This window comes from Hemitrygon akajei, chromosome 27 (genome assembly GCF_048418815.1).
Source record: "Hemitrygon akajei chromosome 27, sHemAka1.3, whole genome shotgun sequence".
In the NCBI taxonomy this organism is placed as follows: domain Eukaryota; kingdom Metazoa; phylum Chordata; class Chondrichthyes; order Myliobatiformes; family Dasyatidae; genus Hemitrygon; species Hemitrygon akajei.
The window spans coordinates 44,191,240-44,218,023 of NC_133150.1; the positions used below are offsets into that span (position 1 = coordinate 44,191,240).

Here is a 26,784-nt window from a genome sequence, read left to right on the forward strand (position 1 = left end):
GGGTGTAGTCATGAGTGCAGGGTGGGGGGCTGTGAGGAGGGTGGGGGGCTTTCCCTCCTTTTCTTCTGAGCTGAGGGTCCAGTCTCGGTGCCAGAGACGCAACCACTACAACTTGTCCCTGGTACGTCATCCCCACCAACAGTATCCAAAACAGTATACTTATTGTTGATGGGAACAGCCACAGGGGTGCTCTGCTCTTCCTGTCTATTCCCCTTCCCTCTCCTGACAGTCACACAACTACCTGTCTCCTGACTCTTAGGAGTGACTATCTCCCTGTAACTCCTGTTTATTTCTGCTTCTGCCTCCCGAATGATCCGAAGTTCATCCAGCTCCAGCTCCAGTTCCCTAACACGGTTTGTCAGGAGCTGCAGCAGGATGCACCTTTTGCAGGTGTAGTCATCAGGGACAATTGTGCTCCCACATACTGCAAACGGAGCACTCAACTGCCCTAACTGCTGCCTCCATTACCTACTCCTAAGCTAATTAGATTAACTGAAGCAGCTTACCCGGTTTTACCTCACCTGGAGAGAAGCTCGTCCTCAGCCTCTGCTCACTTTTTAAAATTCCCCCGCTGATCTGAGAGGCCGACTTCCACGCGCTTGCGTTTAAACCTCGCTTCTGCCTGTTGAGCCAAAGCCGTCGCACTCTGCCTCAGTCCACTCCGACGATGGCCGCTACGATGATGGCTGCTGTATGTGGCAATCCACTTAGCGTTTGGAATAAGGTGGGTGAACTCGTGGCACAATTAGAGATTGGTTGGTGTGACACTGTGGGCATCACTGAGTCGTGGCTGAAGGAAGGACATAGTTGGGAGCTTAACATCAAAGGATATACTTTGTATCATAAGGACAGGCAGGAGGGTATTGGTGGTGGTCTGGCTATATTGGTAAGAGATGGAATTACATCTTTAGAAGGAGGTGACATAGGGTCTGAGAATGTTGAATCTTTGTGGGTGGAGTTAAGAAAACGCCAAGGTAAAAAAAAATTATGGGATTCATTTAGGCCTCCTAAAAGTAGCCGATATGTGGGGTTGTATTGTGGGTAGACTCAGAATACAATTAGAGGATTGCTGGACAGCATGAAGTGCCAAAAGAGGCTGTTCCTCATTATATCTCAATAAAATAAAAAATGAAGTTAGGACAACAAAAGAATACAGAATAAAGTGTGACAGTTAGAGAGAAAGAGCAATGCAGGTAGACAATAAGGGGTAAGATCATAACGAGGTAGATTGTGAGCCCAAGAATCCATCTTATTTTGCTAGGGAACCATTCAATAGTCTTCAAACAGCAGGGAAAAGCCGTCCTTGAGCCTGGTGGTACAGGATTTCAGGGTTTTGTAGATTCTGGCCTATGAGAGAGGAGGGAAGAGACATTGTCTGAGGTGGATAGGTCTTTGATTACTCTGGCTGCCTCACCTGGAACGACAGTCTGGGGCCCTGAATGGTGGTGAGGGAGGAAGTGTAAGGGCAGGTGTAGCACTTGTTCCGCTTACAAGGATAAGTGCCAGGAGGGAGATCACGTCCCATTCCCCTTCTGATATATCTATCTATGGCCTCCTCTATTGTCAAAATGAATCCAAACTCAGGTTGGAGGAACAACACCTTATATACCGGCTGGGTAGCCTCCAACCTGATGGCATGAACACTGACTTCTCTAACTTCCGTTAATGTCCCTCCTCCCCTTCTTACCCCATCACTGACATATTTAGCTGTTTGCCTGTTCTCCATCTCCCTCTGGTGCTTCCCCCCCCCCCCTTTCTTTCTCCCGAGGCCTCCCGTCCCATGATCCTTTCCCTTCTCCAGCTCTGTATCACTTTCGCCAATCACCTTTCCAGTTCTTAGCTTCATCCGACCCCCTCCGGTCTTCTCCTATCATTTTGCATTTCCCCCTCCCCCCACTACTTTCAAATCTCTTAGTATCTCTCTGTTCAGTTAGTCCTGACGAAGGGTCTCGGCCCGAAACGTCGACAGTGTTTCTCCTTATAGATGCTGCTTGGCCTGCTGTGTTCCACCAGCATTTTGTGTGTGTTGTTTGAATTTCCAGCATCTGCAGATTTCCTCGTGTTTGCTCTACCTATAACCTCTTGCTTTTGTCTCTACATGGGCATCTGCCATTTCTCCCCACCTGAGTGGGCTCTTTTCCAGCACTCACCATGATATCAGGACCCAATAATCAATGGGCCCCTCAGATGTTAAAGAGCGGCTTGGACATCAGACACCTGGAGGCGATGGTGACTTCTTTACTGAGTTTATCATTTCCACAATGAGAATAAAAGCTTGAAAATGGAAAACTACAGTGGCAACATGGAAGTTTTGTAAACGCAGAGGTGGGCTTCATGAAGAGTGGTGACAGGAGATGATTAGTTCTGATTTGGTGGCTTCACCTTGCACTGTGTATTGGTCCAATTACTGCAGAGTTTCAATCTCCGGGGACTGTATAACCAGAGAACATTCGGTGGGACTTGGATGTGGTACTTTGAGGCCTCATAGACAGGATTGAGTAGGAGGTGTGTTGCAGTGGGAGGGGCCTGTGAATGCACAGGTAAGTGTTTTTATACTTGCTCTGTTCGCTCCGCTAAACAGAGTTTGTAGTTCCAGAGGCTTTTATTCACACGTGCGCGCGCGCACACACACACACACACACACACACACACAAACAATTGTGAGTCAGAGGACGGAGAGGACATGGAGTGGCAGGTGGATTGATGTGAGAAGAACAAGCTAAGTCAAAACATGGAGAAGAACAAGGAAATCATTGTGGACATCAGGACAACTGCTGTTCAGGAGGATTTAAATTAATGTGGCAGGGGGATGGGAACAAGTGCAGAGAGACAGAGGGGTGTAAAATGAGGGTAGAAGCAAAAACTAGTAAGGTGAAAAGTAAAAGTGGCAGGCAGGCAAATCCAGGGCAAAAAGCAAAAAGAGCCACTTTTCAACATAATTGTATAAGGGCTAAGAGTGTTGTAAAAACAAGCCTGAAGGCTTTGTGTGTCAATGCGAGGAGCATTTGTAACAAGGTGGATGTATCGAATGTGCAGATAGTTATTACTGAATATGATATAGTTGGGATCACAGAGACATGGCTCCAGGGTGACCAAGGATGGGAGCTCAACATCCAGGGATATTCAACATTCAGGAGGGATGGACAAGAAAGAAAAGGAGGTGGGGTATCATTGCTGGTTAGGGAGGAGATTAACGCAATGGAAAGGAAAAACATTAGCCTGGAGGATGGGTAATCGATATGGGTAGAGCTGCATAACATTAAGGGGCAGAAAACGCTGGTGGGAGTATTGTACAGGCCACCTAACAGTAGTAGTGAAGTTGGGGATGGCATTAAACATGAAATTAGAAATGCGTGCAATAAAGGAACAGCAGTTATAACGGGTGACTTCAATCTACATATAGATTGGGTGAACCAAATTGGTATGGGTGCTGAGGAAGAGGATTTCTTGGAATGTATGCGGGATGGTTTTCTGAACCAACATGTCAAGGAACCAACTAGAGAGCAGGTCATTCTAGATTGGGTATTGAGCAATGAGGAAGGGTTAGTGTGCAATCTTGTCGTGCGAGGCCGCTTGGGTAAGAGTGACCATAATATGGTGGATTTCTTCATTAAGATGGAGAGTGACATAGTTAATTCAGAAACAAAGGTTCTGAACTTAAAGAAGGGTAACTTTGAAGGTATGAGACGTGAATTAGCTAAGATAGACTGGCAAATGATACTTAAAGGGTTGACGGTGGATATGCAATGGCAAGCATTTAAAGGTTGCATGGATGAACTACAACATTTGATCATCCCAGTTTGGCAAAAGAATAAACCAGGGAAGGTAGTATACCCGTGGCTGACAAGGGAAATTAGCGATAGTATCAAATCCAAAGAAGAAACATATAAATTAGCAAAAAAAAGCGGCACACCTGAGGACTGGGAGAAATTCAGAGACCAGCAAAGGAGGACAAAGGGCTTAATTAGGAAAGGGGAAAAAGATTATGAGAGAAAGCTGGCAGGGAACATAAAAACTGACTGTAAAAGCTTTTATAGATATGTGAAAAGAAAAAGATTGGTCAAGACAAATGTAGGTCCTTTACAGTCAGAAACAGGTGAATTGATCATAGGGAACAAAGACATGGCAGACCAATTGAATAAGTACTTTGGTTCTGTCTTCACTAAGGAGGACATAAATAATCTTCCGGAAATAGTAAGGGACCGAGGGTCTAGTGAGATGGAGGAACTGAGGGAAATAAATGTTAGTAGGGAAGTGGTGTTAGGTAAATTGAAAGGATTAAAGGCAGATAAATCCCCAGGGCCAGATGGTCTGCATCCCAGAGTGGTTAAGGAAGTAGCCCAACAAATAATGGATGCATTAGTGATAATTTTTCAAAACTCCTTAGATTCTGGATTAGTTCCTGAGGATTGGAGGGTGGCTAATGTAACCCCACTTTTTCAAAAAGGAGGGAGAGAGAAACCGGGGAATTATAGACCGGTTAGTCTGACATCGGTGGTGGGAAAAATGCTAGAGTCGCTTATCAAAGATGTGATGACAGCACATTTGGAAAGAGGTGAAATCATCGGACAAAGTCAGCATGGATTTGTGAAAGGAAAATCATGTCTGACGAATCTTATAGAATTTTTTGAAGATGTAACTAGTAGAGTGGATAGGGGGAAGCCAGTGGATGTGGTATACTTAGATTTTCAAAAGGCTTTTGACAAGGTCCCACACAGGAGATTAGTGTGCAAACTTAAAGCACACGGTATTGGCGGTATGGTATTGATGCGGATAGAGAATTGGTTGGCAGACAGGAAGCAAAGAGTGGGAGTAAACGGGACCTTTTCAGAATGGCAGGCAGTGACTAGTGGGGTACCGCAAGGCTCAGTGCTGGGACCCCAGTTGTTTACAATATATATAACTGATTTAGACGAGGGAATTAAATGCAACATCTCCAAGTTTGTGGATGACATGAAGCTGGACGGCGGTGTTAGCTGTGAGGAGGATGCTAAGAGGATGCAGTGTGACTTGGATAGGTTAGGTGAGTGGGCAATTTCATGGCAGATGCAATTTAATGTGGATAAATGTGAGGTTATCCACTTTGGTTACAAGAACAGGAAAACAGATTATTATCTGAATGGTGGCCGATTAGGAAAAGGGGAGGTGCAGCGAGACCTGGGTGTCATTGTACACCAGTCATTGAAGGTGGGCATGCAGGTACAGCAGGCGGTGAAAAAGGCAAATGGCAAGTTGGCATTCATAGCAAAAGGATTTGAGTACAGGAGCAGGGACGTTCTACTGCAGTTGTACAAGGCCTTGGTGAGACTGCACCTAGAGTATTGTGTGCAGTTTTGGTCCCCTAATCTGAGGAAAGACATTCTTGCCATAGAGGGAGTACAGAGAAGGTTCACCAGATTGATTCTTGGGATGGCAGGACTTTCATATGAAGAAAGACTGGATCGACTAGGCTTATACTCACTGGAATTTAGAAGACTCAGGGGGGATCTTATTGAAACGCATAAAATTCTAAAGAGATTGGACAGGCTAGATGCAGGAAGATTGTTTCCGATGTTGAGGAAGTCCAGAACGAGGGGTCACAGTTTAAGGATAAAGGGGAAGCCTTTTAGGACCCAGATGAGGAAAAACTTCTTCACACAGAGAGTGGTGAATCTGTGGAATTCTCTGCCACAGGAAACAGTTGAGACCGGTTCATTGGCTATATTTAAGAGGAAGTTAGATATGACCCTTCTGGCTAAAGGGATCAGGGGGTATGGAGAGAAAGCAGGTACAGGGTTCTGAGTTGGATGATCAGCCATGATCATACTGAATGGCGGTGCAGGCTTGAAGGGCCGAATGGCCTACTCCTGCACCTACCTTCTAAGTTTCTATCAGGAAAGTGCAGATGGACCATCCCCCTCTGTGAATACATGGCTCCCCTAGGGAGGAGATAATCACACCATTCATATCAAGGATAACATCACCTGGTCCCTTAATAACATGTCCCTGAAGAAGAATGCACAGCAGAATCTCAATTTCCTAAGGAGATTGAGGGCAGTGATGGTCCGCCACTTCCCCATCTTAAAGGAATTTTATTGGAGCACCATTCAGAGGTCTCCCTACCATCCATCCGATACATTTATCAGAAGCGCTACGTACAAAGGGCCCTTCGTACTATCAAGGATCCCACCCATCATCCAGCACCCTGTTTGACTTTCTACCATCAGGCAAGAGACACCGATGCATCAAAACAAAAACGGTCAGGATGGGAACAATATCTTCCCTCAGGACATTAGCTTTCTGAACTCCCTCATGCATTGCATTCAAAAATGTCACTGGTTCATCTGTTCTGTAACTTACAACATTTAGTTTATGCACTTTGCATTGTTTATTTGTGTGTAATCCATCTGTAGATTTCATTCATACTTTCATAAGTTACTGTGTGTAATATGTACTATAGTGCTTTACACCCTGTTCAGAGAAACATTATCTCTCTTCACAGTATACAAGTCCATAGTTAAATGACAATAGAATTGACTTGACTTTAACACACACACACACACACACACACACACACACACACACACACACACACACACACACACACACACACACACACACACACACACACACACACACACACACTCATTCAAAGAAAAAGGAACTGGAATTCTTGTAATATGCATCTCATGATTAAAGTTTATTCAACATTTTTATGAACTATTTATAGATATATCCCACAGGATAGAACAATAGGCTGTGTGATGTTCAGCTCACGTTTACATCGAACCAGATTTCACTCCATGAGAATGGTTCAGGAGTGAAGCACTGGAAACCACAGCTGAAGAGGGAAATCAGGAAAGAAGAGAGGAAAGGTGCTAGGCAATCTGAGAAGAGGCATAATTACATGATCTCAATATTTGCATATCCAGTCCAGACCCAAAATTCATAGATTGGTCCTTTAAAATCCCATCCTGGCCAGGCACTTATTTCAGTTACCCCTCTTTTCGCATTTTCCTTTAAGTAAAAACCCAGCATTCAATACGGTGGCTTCACCTTCAGGATTCTGAAAGTGACACCCTGATCTTTGATACTGTATGGTCAGATGACAAATGAGATGGCTTAAATCAACCTGCAAATTTGAACTGGGATGGACCTTCAATGGGAATATTGAGGGGCAAGTTAGATGGCCTTAGCCAATCCCACTCGGTTGTTTCCTCTGTCGAAGATGGAGTAATATTCTCTAATGAAGACATCTCCCAAAATCCAGAGGTTTCCACCAGTGCCGCTAAATCCACTGTCGCAGTTGACCGTGTTAGAGTAACTGGTCTGGAAGGAAATGGAGAGCAATTAACACCAGGTCAAGTGTCCACTCAATAAATGATCATTATAACATGTGTCATTAAACCGTGCAAGGTTAATGAATGCATCCCTTGAAATTCTCATCCCCCATGTGTTTGATGAATCACGTACCTTCAGTGTGTAGGCTGAGGCAGGAAGAGTGAAGTCATATCCATTGATGGTGAAGACCACATCAGGCATATTGCCAATATTGTTGCAATTTATGGTGTACTGTGAAAGAAGAGCAACAATATTTAGACCATCAGACATAGGAGCAGAACTGAGCCATTCAACCCATCCAGTCTTCTCTGCCTTTTCATCATAGCTGACTTACATTCCCTCTCAACCCCATTCGTCTGCCTTCCCCTTAATCAAGAAACTGTCTACACTGCTTTAAATATATTCACTGACATGGCCTCCACAGCCAACTTTGCCAACAACTTCCACTGATACATCACCCTCTGGCTAAAGAAATGCCTCTTCATAACAGTTCTAATGGGATATCCTTCTATTCTGAGGCTGTGTTCTCTGGTCCTAGACTCCCTCACTATTGAAAACATCCTCGCCACACTTCTTTTTAAATTTAGCGCATTGGGTGTTCATTCTGTGGCCTCACCTCCACCAGAGAAACCAGAGGCAGATAAGGTAGCCACTTTGCATAGCACCTTAATTCAAACCACAGGGATGACCCTAACTTCCAAGAAAGTTGTTATTTTAAATTTCCATCCCATTCCTACTCTGACTTTGTTTTCTCTGATCTTACATTAGTAAGACCACATCATCTAATAATTAGGTTTGTTACAGTCCTCAGAAATCATTGGTGAAATCAGTCATTTCTGATCGACAGACTTTCCAAAACTGGCCACTTCTGATGTAAAGTCATCAACGTGTATCACTATTTTAATTCTCCCTCACTATAAATGCTGGAAGAACTCAACTGGTCAGGCAGAGTCTATGCAGAGGAATGAACAGTTGATGTTTCAGGCAAAGACCCTTCATCAGGATTTTCAGCATCTAAAGACTCTCTTTTCTTTATTTCTCTCTCCACAGATGCTGCCTGACCCAATGTGTATTTCCATGCTTTAATGCTTTTACAACTAATAGAGAAAGGTTGAATGTACAATGATGATAAAACACAATCCATGGCCTCCTTCCTCTTCTGTCGCGATGAGGCCACAATCAGTCGGAGGAGCAACAGCTTATATTCCATCTGGATAGCCTCCAACCTGATGGCATGAACACTGATTTCTCACACTTCTGGAAATTGCACCACCCACACACCACTCCTTCACCATTCCTCATTCCTGTTTCCCTCTTTCACCTGATCTCCTTACCTGTCCATCATCTCCCTTTCCTGTTCTTCCCCTTCACCTTCTTCCATGGTTTTCTGTCCTCTTCTATCAGATTCCCCCTTCTCCGGCCCTTTATCTCTTTCTCCAATCAACTTCCCATCTCTTTATTTCACCCCTCTCCCACCAATTTCACCTATCACCTTGTCCCTCTTCCGTCCCTCTCCCCCACCTTCTTACTCTAACTTCTCTTTCTTTCCAGGCCTGTTGAAGCCACTCGGTATGAAACATTGACTGTTTATTCTTTTCTATAGAAACTGCCTGGCCTGCTGAGTTCATCCAACGATTCGTGGTCGTTACATTGTGAATGGAGATGGTAATCCTAGCCATTTCTCACTGAGCACATTCTTTGCACAATCACTGCTGCTGGCATTTCATTAACTCAATGTGCTGTCTGTATACTGAATTTACAGCTGCCATCTGAGCACAGACCACTGGACAATCAGCCCCTACCTGGCCATAATAATTTGGAGTTGCTCCAATGCTTTGCTGAATATTGCCGATGTAATTTCCGCCAACAGCGATAAGAGAAGTTCCAGTATCAACGATGCCAGGGCAACCTTGAGAGCAAGCCACAATCTGGCCGTTGACTGTCACTCTGAGGGAGAAACATCATAGTGTTAGCCAAAAATGCTGATTTGGATTTATTGCCAAAATCAGAGTCAAATTAAACTTATTATCAAAGTATGTATATGTCACCCTGTACTGTACTACCCTGAGATTCAATGACAGACAAATAAAGAAACACAATAGATATTATGAAAGCTATCAATAAGCAAAGACTGACAAACAATCAATGTGCAAAAATGACAAATTGTGCCAATTAAAATAACTAAAACTGAGAATATGAGTTTAGGAGTTCTTGAAGTTGCGTGTATGGGTTGTAGAAGCAGTTCAGAATTGAGTCCGAAATTCAAGAAAATAATTTGGAAAATCTCGTCATCAAGCTGAAGTATTCGTTATATCTAGTTCGATTCTACTTGGACTATTGTGTTTAGTTCTCATTGCCTCATTATAGGAAGGATGAGGAAGTTTTAGAAAGTGTGCAGAGGAGATTTACCAGGATGTTGCCTGGATTAGAGAGCATATCTCATGAGGTAGGTTGAGTGAGCTAGGGATTTTCTCTTTGGACCAACAGAGGATGAGAGATGACTTGCGAGATGTAAGGAGAGGAGAAGGGGTGAGAGGGGACCCAGAACAGGTAATGGATAAAGAGAGAAGGGGAATGGGGAAAAATTATCGGAAGTTAGAAAAATCAATGTTCATGCCAGCAGAGAGGAGGCTGCCCAGATGGAATATCAGGAGTTGCTCCTCCATCCACACTGTAGCCTCATCATGACTCTAACAATTGTTTTCTCTATAAATTCTAACTATATAACTCGTTCAACTCACTGAAAGTTAATCATCAACGGCTGATCAGTGAGAGAATACCGCAGATGGAGATACCACTTACCTCTGGATCTCAATTTGCCAATAGGCCTCCTGGGTAACAGGGACCCAGTAGATTGGGCCAGTGTAGCGGCTTGAGTCAATTCCACCAAAAAGGACTTCACTTCCAGATTCACCATTTGTCCTGGAAAACAACGTTAAATAAGAATATCTCAGATTTAAACGCTCAAAAGATGTACAGATTTTGGTTAGTAAGTTGTAGGCACGATGTGTAGACACCAGAAGTGAGGTGGCACTCTCAGGCTGTCCCCAGCACATCCCTGAAACACATCAGCAAGTTTCAATATACATGCAAAAAATAAAGCTAATCTTTAAATCTTTAAAGGAATAATTTCATTAATATTGCAACAAAAACATGCATTTATAGAGTCACACAGCATGGAAAAGGGGCATTTACTCCAATTCATCCATGCTCACCATTTACACCAATCCCACTTGCCCCCGTCTGTTCCATGTCTTCCTAAGCCTTTCCTATCCACGTATTCAAGTCACTCTAGACCTTAAATGAGTTGTCCAAGCTGAAGTAACAATAAAACTCTAAGAATGATGGACATCTTTATCTGACTGGAGACCAAAATGTCTTCAACTTCCAGTTCAATTAACGTCATCAGCCCTGACCTGACATGTTGGATCGGACCCAGTAATCTGCTTTTTAAGTTTTCAACATCATCCCTATTTTATATTCTCGATTTAATTCCTAGAATCCCATTGAACTAAAATAAATAACCAGAATCGTCAGAAGAAGAAGTGATGTTGGTACCAACCAAATTAACATGTCACATTACAGATTCTCCGGTAGTGAAGGAAGGAGTTACAAAGTGCTAACCTTGTCAAGTAGACAGAAAAGAGTGGCTGTGAAACCAGATGCTGAGACATTATGTTGTCGAACACTGTAGTGGCTCCTTCTGCCGCAAGTGATGGATAGCCCAAGCCCAAAATACCGTCGAAATTACAGTAGGAGAAGAAACCGCCGGGTTCGGTCTCACTTAATCCAAACTCTTGTCCATTGATCACAAGGTTAGAAAGCTGGTGAGACAGATTTAAAGAGAAATTAATCAGATATTTATCCTGTCAGGCCGCACATGGGCACAGCTCATGGAGCTGCTGCCTCACAATGCCAGTGACCCAGGTTCAAACCCGTCCTCTGGTATTTCCCGCATGGAGTTTGTAGATCACCCCCTGTGATCAGGTGGGTTCTTTCTGTCTGATCTGATTTTCTCTCATTCCCCAAAGACATGCTGATTGATTGGTTAATTGGTCACTGTAAATTATTCAAGAGCTAGAATCTAGAGGATGTTGAGAAGGACTAAAGGACAATTCATGCTGAACTGATACATGTTCAGCATGGTTTTTGGCCCAAAATATCAACTGTACCCTATTCCCTAGATGCTGCCTGGCCTGCTGAGTTCCCCCAGGTTTTTAAGTGAGTACATTTTTTATTCTCTTATTTTGTATTACTTATTTCTGATTAAAATTAATAAACATATATATACTTAGAGTAACACAGTTCTTTCTCTCCATATTTATTCATCATGTATTTCGTTGCACTACCTCTGTAAACTGAACAATTTTCATAACATATGTCGGTGATATTAACTCTGATTCTGATTCTGATATGTCGTTAAATTTGTTAACTTTGAGTTTGCTGTACAATAATAGAGAGACAAACTACAGATTACAGTAAATACATACATATATAGTGTGTGTATGTATGTATATATATATATATATATGAATGAAATTAAATAAGAAGTATTAAATAGTCTTCAATAATATTGAGAATGTTGTATCAGTTTGGATCTCTGAGTTTTGCAGTAGAGGTATCACTGTGGTTTGAGTTATGAGGGTGAAGAGTTCACTTACTCTCAGAGTATCATATCCCAGAAAACCGGTCATACTTCCTGTCCCATACGTGATGGACAGATACTTATTATTCGTGTGGAAGGTTGAGGACTGGGATGGGTTGAATCTGTGGTGCTTCACTGCAAAGAAACATCCATTTCATCAATGAAACAAAAAGTTTCAATATATCACCCTGTGCCAAACAAACCCCGGTCAATAGTTCCCTAAGACTCGTCAAAAGCACACCAAGCATCGCAGGGCTGGCAGACTCCGAGATTTCCCCTTCAGCCAAGTTGCAAACATTCTACCCCTCACCAGACCAGAGCCCCAGTTTCCACCCACATTCCAAAGACATGAGGGAGACAAAGTTGAGGTCACGCTACACTGGGGGCAGAAGCAAGACAACACTTGCAGGCTGTCTGCTGCACGTCCATGGACTGTGTCATTGATGGAAGCAAAACAATTCAACATCTGTTTCAATGGTGCGACATTCATTTAACATATAATGTACACCGAGTCCCAGCAATGTCCTCATAATTCCCTTTCACATGCTTTCCAGCTTAACAACATCTTTCCTGTAGAGACATGATCAAACCTGTACACAATATTCCAGCTGTGGCCTCAGCAACATCTGATCTTCTATACCCAATACCCTGACTGATGAAGGCCAGAATGCCAAAACCCTTCTTCACCACAATGTCTACCTGTGACACCACATTCAGGGATACATGTACTTGTATCTCTAGGTCCCTCTATTCTCTAACACTCCAGAGGGCCCTACCTCAGTTTCAGAACTGGTAAATATGTTAATATCAATGTTATATTTTCTTACCGCATGGTGTCTGGCTGCAGTAGACTGATGGGACCCAGAGGTTGGATGAGCCAGTATCAAAAACGACAGTGAAGCTCTGTGGGGGGTTACCGATGCTGATGGCTCCGTAGTATGACAGCTGTCGGCAAAAACAAGATGTCCTTGGTTACTCAGATTAAGTGTGATTGCCTTCATAAAGACTGGAGAGGAAAGGGGAAGAAGACAGAAGTAAGAGAGGCTGGAGTGCAAACTAGCAGCTGATACGTACGTCCAGGTAAGAGGGAAGAACTGTGGGTGGGAGTATGAGCGGGATGAAATAAGAAGCTGGGAGGTGATAGGTGGAATTTTACTAATCAGAAACCAATTCACCGTGTTACCAATTTTCCACTTCTTATCACACCAACTCTTTTCCCAGCAGCAACTGGAATAGGGTTCCTCTTGTCCCCACCCTCCACCTGACTAGCTTCCACATTCAATGGATCATACCCCATCATTTCTATCAGACTCTACAGGATTCCACCACTGGACTCATCTCCCCACCACTGCTCCCCCATCAGCATTCTGAAGGGACTATTCCTTCTGCACCTCCCTGTTCTCTTCAAATAGGAACTCGCTCTAAAAACAATAGAAATGTTACACCATTTTCATTAAGAAGGTCAAGAGTTCCTTCACCCCACATTTCAGATCATAGCAGTCAAGGATTACTTACATCCATGTAGTTGGTCATAGGCTCCTCTGATGCCAAAGTTTCAATGGAACAAGCACCTTTGAACTTTGTGCAGGGATCATATGGATGTTTCTTGAGGAAATCTTCCAACAATCCCTTCTCCCGAAGAACATCTCGGGCAGATTTTCCTTTACGTAAAGGAACTCTGTAAAGTGGGAAATAAGTTAAGAATGTCAGCATCTGTTATTGTTCCTTGGGGAGAAAAATTAATTGCCAAAACCGTTAAGATTTGGTTAAAATGATCCTACCTGAAGACGGCATCAGAGAGCTGGATGCATACAAAGGCAAGGAGTAACCACTTCATGTTGAATCGATTGGATTCCTTTCAGAATCTGACATCGGGCTTCTGAGCCCTAATATTTATACTCAAGGAATCATTGTCACATGGACACAGATACAATCATTCCACATGAGAAGTAAATATAATTGTCCTCGTGATCAGTTTATCTTTGATAAAACACATTCTATTCAGGACACCCTTCAATATAGAAGTTGATTTATAATAAAGTATGTTAAGTGCTGTGGAATTAAAGTCTTATCACAGATAACACAATCAGAAATTAGATTAAGAACTGTTTTATCAAATGACTGAGACCTAAACAGTCCTTCCAGGTGAGGTAGTTCCAGGTGACGTAGCCCTTTACTTGTGAATCCACCACAGTCATTTATTCTATCTGGTTTTCCCATTGAGGCCTCCTCTACATCAGTGAGACCTGACAAAGAATGGAGGATGGCGTCATTGACTGGCTATGATGTCTATGTCTCTCCTAATTTTGTGACATCCAACTAAGTTCAAAGACCAGAGTAAATTTAAACATTGACTGTTTATTCACTTCCACAGATGCTGCCTGACCTGCTGAGTTCCTCCAGCACTTTATGAGTGTTGCTTTGGATTTCCAGCATCTGCAGACTTTCTCATATGCAGGGAAATCTGTCATTTGTGTCAAGTCAAATCAGCGAGGATTGTGCAATGCAGCCTGAAAGTATCGCTACACTTCTGGTGCCAATATAGCATGCCCACAACTTACTGACCCTAGGCAAAAGTCTTTGGAATGTGGGAGGAAACCAGAGCACTGGGAAGAAATCCACATGGTCACAGGGAGAATGTACAAACTCCTTACACACAACATGGGAAATCGATCCCTAATTTACAGTTAGCTTTGTAAAGCGTTGCACCAACCTCTGCGTTACTGTGCTGCCTGACATGTGTTTTTGCCACATTGACCTTCATAAATCAGATAACTGGGCTGTTGTCTTGAAGTTGTCTAAGACGTGGGTCAGGCCAAATTTGGAGTATTGTGTGCAGTTCTGGTCACCTATCTACTGGAAAGGTATCAGGCAGATTGAAAGAGGACGGAGAAAATTTACAAGGGTATTGCTAGGACTTGAGGAACTGAGGAACAGGGAAAGGTTGCATCGACCTGGACTTCATCCCTGCAGCGAAGGAGAACGTGAGGGAATTCGATAGCTGTGTACAAAATGTTAATGGGAATGGATATTGTCAATGGAAGCAGGCATTTTTTGTTGAGGTTGGATAAGACAGGAAGTACAGGAAATAGGTTAAGGGTGAAAGGTAAAATATTTAAGGAAAATTTGAGAGGGGACCATCATGACTCAGAAGATGGTGAGAGTGTGGAATGAGCTGTCAGTGGAAGTGGAGGACTCGAGTTTGATTGCAACATTTAAGAGAAGTTTGGATAAGTACATGAATGGGGAGGATCATGGTCCAGATGAGGATAGCCCAAGGATACGGCCTGGAAGACGAGCATGCTTACACTGTTCCGGGATTTCATGTCTCCGGGGACATGCTGATTCCAGGCCGGTGCCGCAAACTGAAGCATCGCGGGAGAACACGGAACATCGGGAGCAGCGGGTTGGCTGCCAGGGGTCGTGTGCTCGGGGAGCTGCACCTTCTTGGTGCCAAATCTCCGGGCGCAGAGCTCAGAAAAAGCAAAGCAACCGACTTGTAACATCGTAAATCAGTGAGTTGTTTGTTATGCCTCCTGTCTCGATGTGAAACGGGACACCCCTTTTTCCCTTATTAGGGAGAGAGAGAGCTTGTGGTATGTCAAATTACTGGGTGAACGAGTACTCTTTGGGGTACTGCAAGTCTGTGTCCTCATTGATTCTTTGCTGCACGACTGATTGATCAGTGAAGGGTGTTGATGCATCTTTGCTGGTGGGTGGTGGGTGGAAGTTGCCTTGCAGCTGATTGTGCATGGGAGGGGGAGTTGGGGGGGCTTTGGGGCTCTAATGTTTTAACTGTCATTCATTCCTTGGGGAACTCCTTTGTTTTTGTGGATGTCTGGGAAGAAAATGAATTTCAGGATGTATATTGTATGCCTTTCTCTGACAGTAAAATCACTTATTGAAACTTATTTTATTCTTCTGAAATTCTCTGACTCCAAACCCTTCCTATTGTTGTACATTGCTAAATATTTTTAATTCTCCCTACCTCCACCTCTACTTCTAGCAGCTCATTCCATATACCCACCACATTACATGGGGGAAAACATTGCCCCTCAGGTCCCCTTTAAATCTTTCCCATCTCACCTTAAACCTCTACCTTTTATTTCTAGACCATGAAAAGGACTGTGACTATTCACGTTATGTACAACAGCTCGTGATTTTATAAACCTCCAGAAGGTCACCCCTCAGCCTCCTTCACTCCAGGGAAAACAGACACAGCCTATCCAGTCTCTTGAAACCAAGAAAGAAAAGAATGGTAGCTCGATCTACAACCCCTAAATATCTACCTCCCGCACAAAGAAATGGACAAAATGGAACAGGCATATCAATCTCCAAATCCTCCTCTCCACACACAACGAATGTGAAAAATCGGGCAAAAAACATTGAATATAAAATACTATAAGTCTAAAAAAAAAATCTATAGTCCAAGTCCAAATCCAAAATGCAGAAAACCTGGGTTTTCCCTCTCTGACACCAGTGTTCAAAAGGTAGTATCCCTTCTCTGACAGCAGAGCAATCCCACCAGCGATCAAAATTCTGGCAGCAGGTGTTCACCTGCCACATTCGCTTGATATTTCAACATCTCTACTTGTTTTAATCGGTGAACAATGGAAACTTTAATCCACAAAATGGAGTCGAGCATCGACTTGAGGGCCATCCTGCAGACGTATCCTCATGATCCTGCCAGCGACCACAGAGCACCAGAACACCCTGACGATTTCCAAAATGGAAACCACAGGCCCAAACATCTCAGAATCATATTCAAGACAAAAAAAAACAAACAGAAAAGAAGCAAAACATATGGTTTCATAATCTATCCAGAGTCACGAGTCCGATTGTTATCGACATCACACTACAAAGAATCAAATCCTACTGCCATCGATTCTACAGTACAAAGAGTTATAACTCCGATCATCATGGACACTGCAGTAAGAAGTGTCGTGATTCCGATTGTCATAGACACTACAGCACAGAGACAGGCCCCGCATCCAATCCAGCCCATGCCAGTCTAGTCTTCTGTCTGATTCCAGCTCCCACACCCACATCAATGCCCTCCTGCACCCACACATCCATATACCTATCCTAACTTCTTAAAGACTCACTCTTAATGATTTAAGAACACCTCCTTCCCCTTCACCATCAGATGTCTGAACAGTTCATAAACCCATGAATAGCAAAGCACAGGAAGAGTCCCTTTGGCCTTCAATATTCCCTGGGGGCTCATTCCAAGCATCAAACAGTCTCCGTGTAAAAGACTTGCCCCAAACATCTGCTTTAAACTTAACAGTAGGTCTTAGACAGTAGACAGTAGGTCTCTGTCTAAATGTGCAATATGCAACTTATATTAATTTATAGTAAATGGTATGCACAACAAATATAACATGAGATCCTCAGTGATGTGTATGCCGAGGAACTTAAATCTGTTCACCCTCTCAGCCCTAGATCCATTGATGTCGACAGGGGCTAGCCTGTCTCCATTCCTCCTGTAGTCCACAACCAGCTCCTTCATTTTTGCAACATTGAGGGAGAGGTTGTCTTCTTGACACCATGGTGTCAGGGTGATGACTTCTTCTCTGTAGGCTGCCTCATTATTATTTGAGATTAGGACAATCAGTGCTGTCCTGTCAGCAACTTTAATTAGCAGATTGGAGCTGTGGGTGGCGACACACTCGCTGGCTATCTATCCCTCTCATACTCTCAGAGGCCATTTATTAGATACACCCATGCACCTGCTCGTTAATGCCAATATCTAATCAGCCAATCATGTAGCTGCAACTCAATGCATAAAAGCATGCAGACATGCTCAAGAGGTTCAGCTGTTCTTCAGACCAAAGCTCAGAATGGGGAAGTAATGTGATCTAAGTGACTTTGTCCGTGGAATGATGGCTGGTGCCAGATGGGGTGGCTTGAGTACCCTAGAAACTACTGATCTCCAGGAAATTTCATGCACATCTCTGGACGTTACAGAGAATGGTGCGATAAGCAAAAATCATACAGTGAGAAACTGTTCTGTGGGCAGAAACGCCTTGTTAATGAGAGACGTTAGAGGAGAATGGCCAGACTGGTTCAAGCTGACCGGAAGGTGACATGAACTGAAATAACCACATGTTACAACAATAGTGTGCGGAAGAGCATTCCTGAATACACAACATGTCAAAACTTGATGTGGATGGGCTACAGCAGCAGAAGACCACAAACATACACTCAGTGACCACTTTATCAGGTATAGGAGGTACCTCATACAGAGGCGACTGAACGTAAACTTATAAAAATATATCAGGTCTCCGTTCAGCTTCCTCCACTGCAGAGAACACGACACAAGGTTGTCTAATCTCTCCTTAAATCACATACACTCTAATCCAAGAAACATCTTGGTAAACCACTTTTGCACACTCTCCAATAACTAGACCCAGCAGTTCAATCAAAGTGAAAAGTTCTTTAAAAAAAATTAGCAGTGCAGTATCGAGAGGTTAGCATAACCATGTAATGTGCCAGCTGTAAGATTGGGATTCATTTCCTGCCACTGTCTAGAAGGAGTTTTTGCGTACTCCCTGGGACCGCGTGGATTTCCTCCGGGTGCTCTGTATTCCTCTCACTTTCCAAGGATGTACAAGTTAGAATTAATAAACTGTCAGCCTGCTATATTGACACAAGAAGCATGCTGAAACCTGCAGACAACCCCAGCACGTATGCGGACTGTGTTGGTCATTGACACAAATGATGTATTTCACAGTACGTTTCAATGTTTCCATGTACTGTCCTTGTGACATATAAAGCTAATCCGACTCTTCAAAAACTCAGTGAAATTAAACTTTGGAATCGCAGGCTGAAGCACGGAACAGGACAAATCATCTCAAACTATTTTTATAATAGTTTCAAGGGTATTCAGATCTGGGGAATTATTTAATCAAATGGATAATAATCAGATTTGTAAACATATTCAAAAACGCTCTGTCAACAAAAGAGAATCAGTAATAAGTGCATATTATTGACTATTAATTGATAAGGTGAGCAATTAAACATGACTTCTATTAATAATCTCTTGTGTTTCTCTCTGTTCTCACTGCTGATCTCAGGCAACAATGAAAACAAAATCAAGAGAAAATCCTCAAATTCTGCAAATCCAAGCAACGCACACAGAATACTGGACGATCTCACAGGCCAGGCAGCATTTCTGGAAAAAAGTACAGTTGACATTTAGGGCCAAGACCCTTCATCAAAACAAAATAATTGCCCTCAAATATGCCCTCAGTTCAATTTCAGTTCTGAAGTCACTTGTCGAGAGTCAGCTCCATCATGAGTACTGGCCTCCGTAGTATCTGAGACATCTTGAAGGAGCAGAGCCTCAGAAGGCAGCACCCATCATTGAGGACCCCCAACACAGGACATGCCCTCTTCTCATTGTTACCCTCAGGAGGAGGTACAGAAGCCTGAAGGCACACACTCAACAATTCAGAAACAGCTTGCCATCCAATTTCTAAATGGACATTGAACTCATGAACACCACCTCACTACTTTTGTTTTATTTATTTCCATTTTTGCAGGAGTTACTTTAACTTAACCATTTAATATATAAATATACACTTACTGTAATTCAGTTTTTTCAATATTTATCATGAATTGCACTGTACAGCTAACACAAATTTAACAAATGTCACAACATATGCCGGTGATATTAAACCTGATCATGCTTTCTGTACCTTTTGCAACAACATAAGAAAGAATTTGCATTTATGCAGCCCTCCAGGAGATTTATCTTTTTGATAACTTTTCACACTCTTCAGTCGACAGATTTTGAAGGTCAGGGTGTGGGAGCCCAAGGCAAGAGTTGGTCTGGTTCAGCTCGCTTCTCCCTGATACTTACTCAGCTCGGCACCGAACTGAGAGTCCACGGCTTCATGTCGGTTGACAGGCGTTCTTTTGTGGACATCGGTTCTGATCACTGTTCGCTTGCTTTGATTGTTTGCATGATCTGTTTTTCTTCTCTCTGCACATTGGGTGTTCGACAGTCTGCTTTTTTAATGGATTCTGTTGGGTTTCTTTGTTTTATGGCTACCTGTAAGGAGACATACCTCTAGATCGTATATGTATACATACTGTGATAATAAGTATACTGGGATCTTAAAACATCTTCTGAAGTATATTATAATTGATAGTTTGGTTTACTACTGTCACATACACTGGAGTACCACAACAATAAACCGATTTACCTGTTATAATGAACTTCAGAAGATGACAATGTCAGTACATGTGATGGGAACCAGGATGATGGAGCTGAGGATGAACCAGCAGGTTTACAACTGGATGACGAATGTAACATGAATGTAAGGAAGGGAAAGGCAATGACTGGGTACAAATGCAGACAGAGCAAAGAATTCCATCGGACCACAGAGTCAAAATTCATAAGGGCGAAGGGTACAGGACTGAAGATATTGTTTTTATAACCATATAACAATTACAGCACGGGAACAGGCCACCTTGGCCCTTCTAATCCGTGCCGAACACTTACTCTCACCTAGTCCCACCAACCTGCGCTCAGCCCATAATCCTCCACTCTTTTCCTGTCCATATACCTATCCATTTTTACTTTAAATGACAATACCAAACCTGCCCCTACCACTTCTACTGGAAGCTCATTCCACACAGCTACCACTCTCTGAGTAAAGAAGTTCCCCCTCGTGTTTTTGTCCCCTAATTCTCAACTCATGTCCTCTTGTTTGAATCTGCCCTACTCTCAATGGAAAAAGCCTATCCACGTCAATTCTATCTATCCCACTCATAATTTTAAATACCTCTATCAAGTCCCCCCTCAAACTTCTGCGCTCCAAAGAATAAAGACCTAACTTGTTCAACCTTTCTCTGTAACTTAGGTGCTGAAACCCAGGTAACTTTCTAGTAAATCTTCTCTGTACTCTCTCTATTTTGTTGACATCTTTCCTATAATTCGGTGACCAGAACAGTACATAATACTCCAAATTCGGCTTCACCAATGCCTTGTAGAATTTTAACATTACATCCCAACTCCTACACTCAATGCTCTGATTTATAAAGGCCGGCATACCAAAAGCTTTCTTCACCATCCTATCCACATCAGATTCCACCTTCAGGAAACTATGCACCATTATTCCTCGATCACTCTGTTCTACTGCATTCTTCAATGCCCTATCATTTACCATGTATGTCCTATTTGGATTATTCCTAGCAAAATGTAGCAGCTCACACTTATCAGCATTAAACTCCATCTGCCATCGTTCAGCCCACTCTTCTAACTGGCATAAATCTCTCTGCAAGCTTTCAAAACCTACTTCATTATCCACAATGCCACCTATCTTAGTATCATCTGCATACTTACTAAACCAATTTACCACTCCATCATCCAGATCATTAATATAAATGACAAACAACATTGGACCCCGTACAAATCCCTGAGGCACACCACTAGTCACCGGCCTCCAACCTGACAAACAGTTATCCACCTCTACTCTCTGGCATCTCCCATCCAGCCACTGTTGAATCCATTTTACTACTTCAATATTAATACCTAGCGATTGAACCTTCGTGACTGACCTTGCATGCGGAACCTTGTCAAAGACCTTACTGAAGTCCATATAGACAACGTCCACTGCTTTACCCTCGTCAACTTTCCTCGTAACCTCTTCAAAAAATTCAAGAAGATTTGTCAAACATGACCTTCCACGCACAAATCCATGTTGACTGTTCCTAATCAGACCCTGTCTATCCAGATAATTATATATACCATCTCTAAGAATACTTTCCATTAATTTACCCACCACTGACGTCAAACTGACAGGCCGATAATTGCTGGGTTTACTCTTAGAACCCTTTTTAAACAATGGAACAACATGAGCAATATGCCAATCCTCCAGCACCATTCCCGTTTCTAATGACATTTGAAATCCTTCTGTCAGAGCCCCTGCTATTTCTACACTAACTTCCCTCAAGATCCTAGGGAATATCCTGTCAGGATCTGGAGATTTATCCACTTTTATATTCCTTAAAAGCTCCAGTACTTCCTCCTCTTTAATCGTCATAGTTTCCATAACTTCCCTACTTGTTTCCCTTACCTTACACAATTCAATATCCTTCTCCTTAGTGAATACCGAAGAAAAGAAATTGTTCAAAATCTCCCCCGTTTCTTTGACTCCACAAATAGCTGTCCACTCTGATTCTCTAACAGACCAATTATATCCCTCACTATCCTTTTGCTATTAATATAACTGTAGAAACCCTTTGGATTTATTTTCATCTTACTTGCCAAAGCAACCTCGTATCTTCTTTTAGTATTTCTAATTTCTTTCTTAAGATTCTTCTAACATTCTTTATATTCCTTGAGCACCTCATTTACTCCATGCTGCCTATATTTATTGTAGATATCTCTCTTTGTCCCAATCCACTCCTTCTAAGTCTTTTCGCATCTCCTCAAAGTTAGCCTTTCTCCAATCAAAAATCTCAACCATGGGTCCAGTCCTATCCTTCTCCATAATTATATTGAAACTAATGACATTGTGCTCACTGGACCCAAAGTGCTCCCCAGCACACACCTCCGTCACCTGACCTATCTCATTCCCTAACAGGAGATCCAACACTGCCCCTCCTCTAGTTGGTACCTCTATGTATTGCTGCAAAAAACTAACCTGCACACATTTTACAAACTCCAAACCATCCATCCCTTTTACTGTATGGGCTTCCCAGTCTATGTGTGGAAAATTAAAATCTCCCACAATCACAACCCTGTGCTTACTACAAATATCTGCTATCTCCTTGCCAATTTGCTCCTCCAATTCTCGCTCCCCATTAGGTGGTCTATAATACAACCCTATAAGTGATACTACACCATTCCCATTCCTCAATTCCACCCAAATAATTTCCCTAGACGAGCCCTCTAATCTATCCTGCCAGAGCACCGCTGTAATATTTTCTCTGACAAGCAACGCAACACCTCCCCCTCTTGTCCCTCCGATTCTATCATACTTGAAGCAACGAAATCCAGGAATATTTAGTTGCCAATCTCACACCCCCTGCAACCATGTTTCACTAATAGCTACAACATCATATTTCCAGGTATCAATCCATGCTCTAAGCTCATTCACCTTTCTTACAATGCTCCTAGCATTAAAATAAATGTATTTAAGAAATTCTCCACCTCTTCCTCTCTGTTTATCTCTAACGGTGCAAACAACTTTACTATCTTCTTTTTCTTCCTTCTCCCATACATCTGTTCCTACACTCTGGTTCCCCTCCCCACTCGTATCTAGTTTAAATCCACTGGAGCCTCTCTAGCAAACCTACCTGCAAGAATATTTGTCCCCCTCCAGTTCAGATATAAACCGTCCTGCTGGAACTGGTCCCACCTTCCCTGGAAAACTGCCCAATTATCTATAAATCTGAAGCCCTCCCTCCTGCACCATGTCCTCAGCCACATGTTGGTCTGCGCTATCTTACTGTTTCTAAACCCACCTGCACGTAGCACTGGTAGCAATCCTGAGATTGCTATCCTGGAGGTCCTGCCCTTTAACTTGGCACCTAGCTCCCTAAATTCACCTTTCAGGACCTCCTCACTCTTCCTACCCACGTCATTGGTCCCTACATGGACCATGACATCTGGCTGCTCACTCTCCCTCTTGAGAATAGTGAGAATTCGATCCGAGATATCGCGGACCCTGGCACCAGGAAGGCAACAGACCATCCGGGATTCTCGATCTCTTCCACAAAACCTCCTATCTGCCCCCTTAACTATCAAATCCCCTATCACTACTGCTCTCTTCTTTTCAGACAGACAGACATACCTTATTGATCCTGAGGGAAATTGTGTTTCTTTACAGCCACACCAAATAAGAATAGTGTAGAAATATAGCAATATAAAACCATAAATAATAAAAAGTTAATCATGCCAGTGGAAATAAGTCCAGGACCAGCCTATTGGCTCAGGGTGTCTGACACTGCAAGGGAGGAGTTGTAAGGTTTGATGGCCACAGGTAGGAATGACTCCCTATGTCGCTCAGTGTTACATCTCGGTGGGATAAGTCTCTGGCTGAATGTATTCCTGTGCCTTTCCAGTACATTATGGAGTGGATGGGAGTCATTGTCCAAAATGGCATGCAACTTGGACAGCATCCTCTTTTCAGACACCACCGTCAGCAAGTCCAGTTCCACCCTCACAACATCACTGGCCTTACGAATGTGTTTGTTGATTCTATTGGTGTCTGCTACACTCAGCCTGCTGCCCCAGCACACAACAGCAAACATGATAGCACTGGCCACCACAGACTCGTAGAACATCCTCAACATTGTCCAGCTGATGATAAAGGACCTCATTCTCTTCAGGAAATAGAGACGGCTCTGACCCTTCTTGTAGACAACCACAGTGTTCTTTGACCAGTCCAGTTTATTGTCAATTCGTATCCCTAGGTATTTGTAATCCTCCACCGTGTCCATACTGACCCCTTGGATGGAAACAGAGGTCACCGGTGCCTTCGCCCTCCTCAGGTCCACCACCAGCTCCTTAGTCTTTTTCACATTAAGCTGCAGATGATTCTGCTCGCACCATGTGACAAAGTTTCCCACCGTAGCCCTGTACTCAGCCTCATCTCCCTTGCTGATGCATCCAAATATGGCAGAGTCATCAGAAAACTTCTGAAGATGGCAAGACTCTGTGCAGTAGTTGAAGTCAGAGGTGTAGATGGTGAAGAGAAAGGGAGACAGGACAGTCCCCTGTGGAGCCCCAGTGCTGCTGACCACTCTGCCTGACACACAGTGTTGCAAGTGCACGTACTGTGGTCTGCCAGTCAGGTAATCAATAATCCATGACACCAGGGAAGCATCCACCTGCATCACTGTCAGCTTCTCACCCAGCAGAGCAGGGCGGATGGTGTTGAACACACTGGAGAAGTCAAAAAACATGACACTCACAGTGCTCACCAGCTTGTCCAGGTGGGCATAGACACGGTTCAGTAGGTAGACGATGGCATCCTCAACTCCTAGTCGGGGCTGAAAGGCGAACTGGAGGGGGTCTAAGTGTGGCCTAACCATAGGCCAGAGCTGCTTTAGAACAAGTCTCTCCAGGGTCTTCATGATGTGGGAGGTCAATGCCACTGGTCTGTAGTCATTGGAGCCACTGGGGCGCAGCATCTTCAGTACAGGAACGAGGCAGGACGTCTTCCACAGCACAGGAACCCTCTGGAGACTCAGGTTCAGGTTGAAGACATGGTACAGAACTCCACATAGCTGGGGGGCACAGGCTTTGAGCACCCTGGGGCTGACACCATCCGGGCCTGCAGCCTTGCTTGGGTGGAGACGTTTCAGCTGTCTTCTCACCTGTTCAGCTGTGAAGCCCACCGTGGTGGTTTCAGGTGTAGGAGGGGTGTAGTCACGAGTGCAGGGTGGGGGGCTGTGAGGAGGGTGGGGGGCTTTCCCTCCTTTTCTTCTGAGCTGAGGGTCCAGTCTCGGTGCCAGAGACGCAACCACTACAACTTGTCCCTGGTACGACATCCCCACCAACAGTATCCAAAACGATATACTTATTGTTGATGGGAACAGCCACAGGGGTGCTCTGCTCTTCCTGTCTATTCCCCTTCCCTCTCCTGACAGTCACCCAACCACCTGTCTCCTGACTCTTAGGGGTGACTATTTCCCTGTAACTCCTGTTTATTTCTGCCTCTGCCTCCCGAATGATCCGAAGTTCATCCAGCTCCAGCTCCAGTTCCCTAACACGGTTTGTCAGGAGCTGCAGCAGGATGCACCTTTTGCAGGTGTAGTCATCAGGGACAATTGTGCTCCCACATCCTGCAAACGGAGCACTCAACTGCCCTAACTGCTGCCTCCATTACCCACTCCTAAGCTAATTAGATTAACTGAAGCAGCTTACCCGGTTTTACCTCACCTGGAGTGAAGCTCGTCCTCAGCCTCTGCTCACTTTTTAAAATTCCCCCGCTGATCTGAGAGGCCGACTTCCACGCGCTTGCGTTTAAACCTCGCTTCTGCCTGTTGAGCCAAAGCCGTCGCACTCTGCCTCAGTCCACTCCGACGATGGCTGCTGTATGTGGCAATCCACTTAGCATTTGGAATAAGGTGGGTGAACTCGTGGCACAATTAGAGATTGGTTGGTGTGACACTGTGGGCATCACTGAGTCGTGGCTGAAGGAAGGACATAGTTGGGAGCTTAACATCAAAGGATATACTTTGTATCATAAGGACAGGCAGGAGGGTATTGGTGGTGGTCTGGCTATATTGGTAAGAGATGGAATTACATCTTTAGAAGGAGGTGACATAGGGTCTGAGAATGTTGAATCTTTGTGGGTGGAGTTAAGAAAACGCCAAGGTAAAAAAAAATTATGGGATTCGTTTAGGCCTCCTAAAAGTAGCCGATATGTGGGGTTGTATTGTGGGTAGACTCAGAATACAATTAGAGGATTGCTGGACAGCATGAAGTGCCAAAAGAGGCTGTTCCTCATTATATCTCAATAAAATAAAAAATGAAGTTAGGACAACAAAAGAATACAGAATAAAGTGTGACAGTTAGAGAGAAAGAGCAATGCAGGTGGACAATAAGGGGTAAGATCATAACGAGGTAGATTGTGAGCCCAAGAATCCATCTTATTTTGCAAGGGAACCATTCAATAGTCTTCCAACAGCAGGGAAAAGCCGTCCTTGAGCCTGGTGGTACAGGATTTCAGGGTTTTGTAGATTCTGACCTATGAGAGAGGAGGGAAGAGACATTGTCTGAGGTGGATAGGTCTTTGATTACTCTGGCTGCCTCAGTTGGAAGGACTGTCTGGGGCCCTGAATGGTGGTGAGGG

At 43.6% G+C, this 26,784-nt stretch overlaps 1 protein-coding gene across 1 annotated transcript; it reads right to left on the bottom strand.

The window, feature by feature from the left end:
* Positions 1-6,660: 6,660 nt before the first annotated feature.
* Positions 6,661-13,874, bottom strand: LOC140717329 (pepsin A-like). Its single transcript, XM_073030804.1, has 9 exons — positions 13,747-13,874; positions 13,481-13,643; positions 12,793-12,910; positions 11,982-12,100; positions 10,945-11,144; positions 10,123-10,242; positions 9,123-9,267; positions 7,453-7,551; positions 6,661-7,308 (listed from the first exon to the last, which is right to left on the bottom strand). The coding sequence occupies exons 1-9, from the start codon at positions 13,800-13,802 to the stop codon at positions 7,162-7,164; spliced, it is 1,167 nt and encodes a 388-aa protein (XP_072886905.1). The 5' UTR covers positions 13,803-13,874; the 3' UTR covers positions 6,661-7,161.
* Between the last annotated feature and the right edge of the window lie 12,910 nt (positions 13,875-26,784).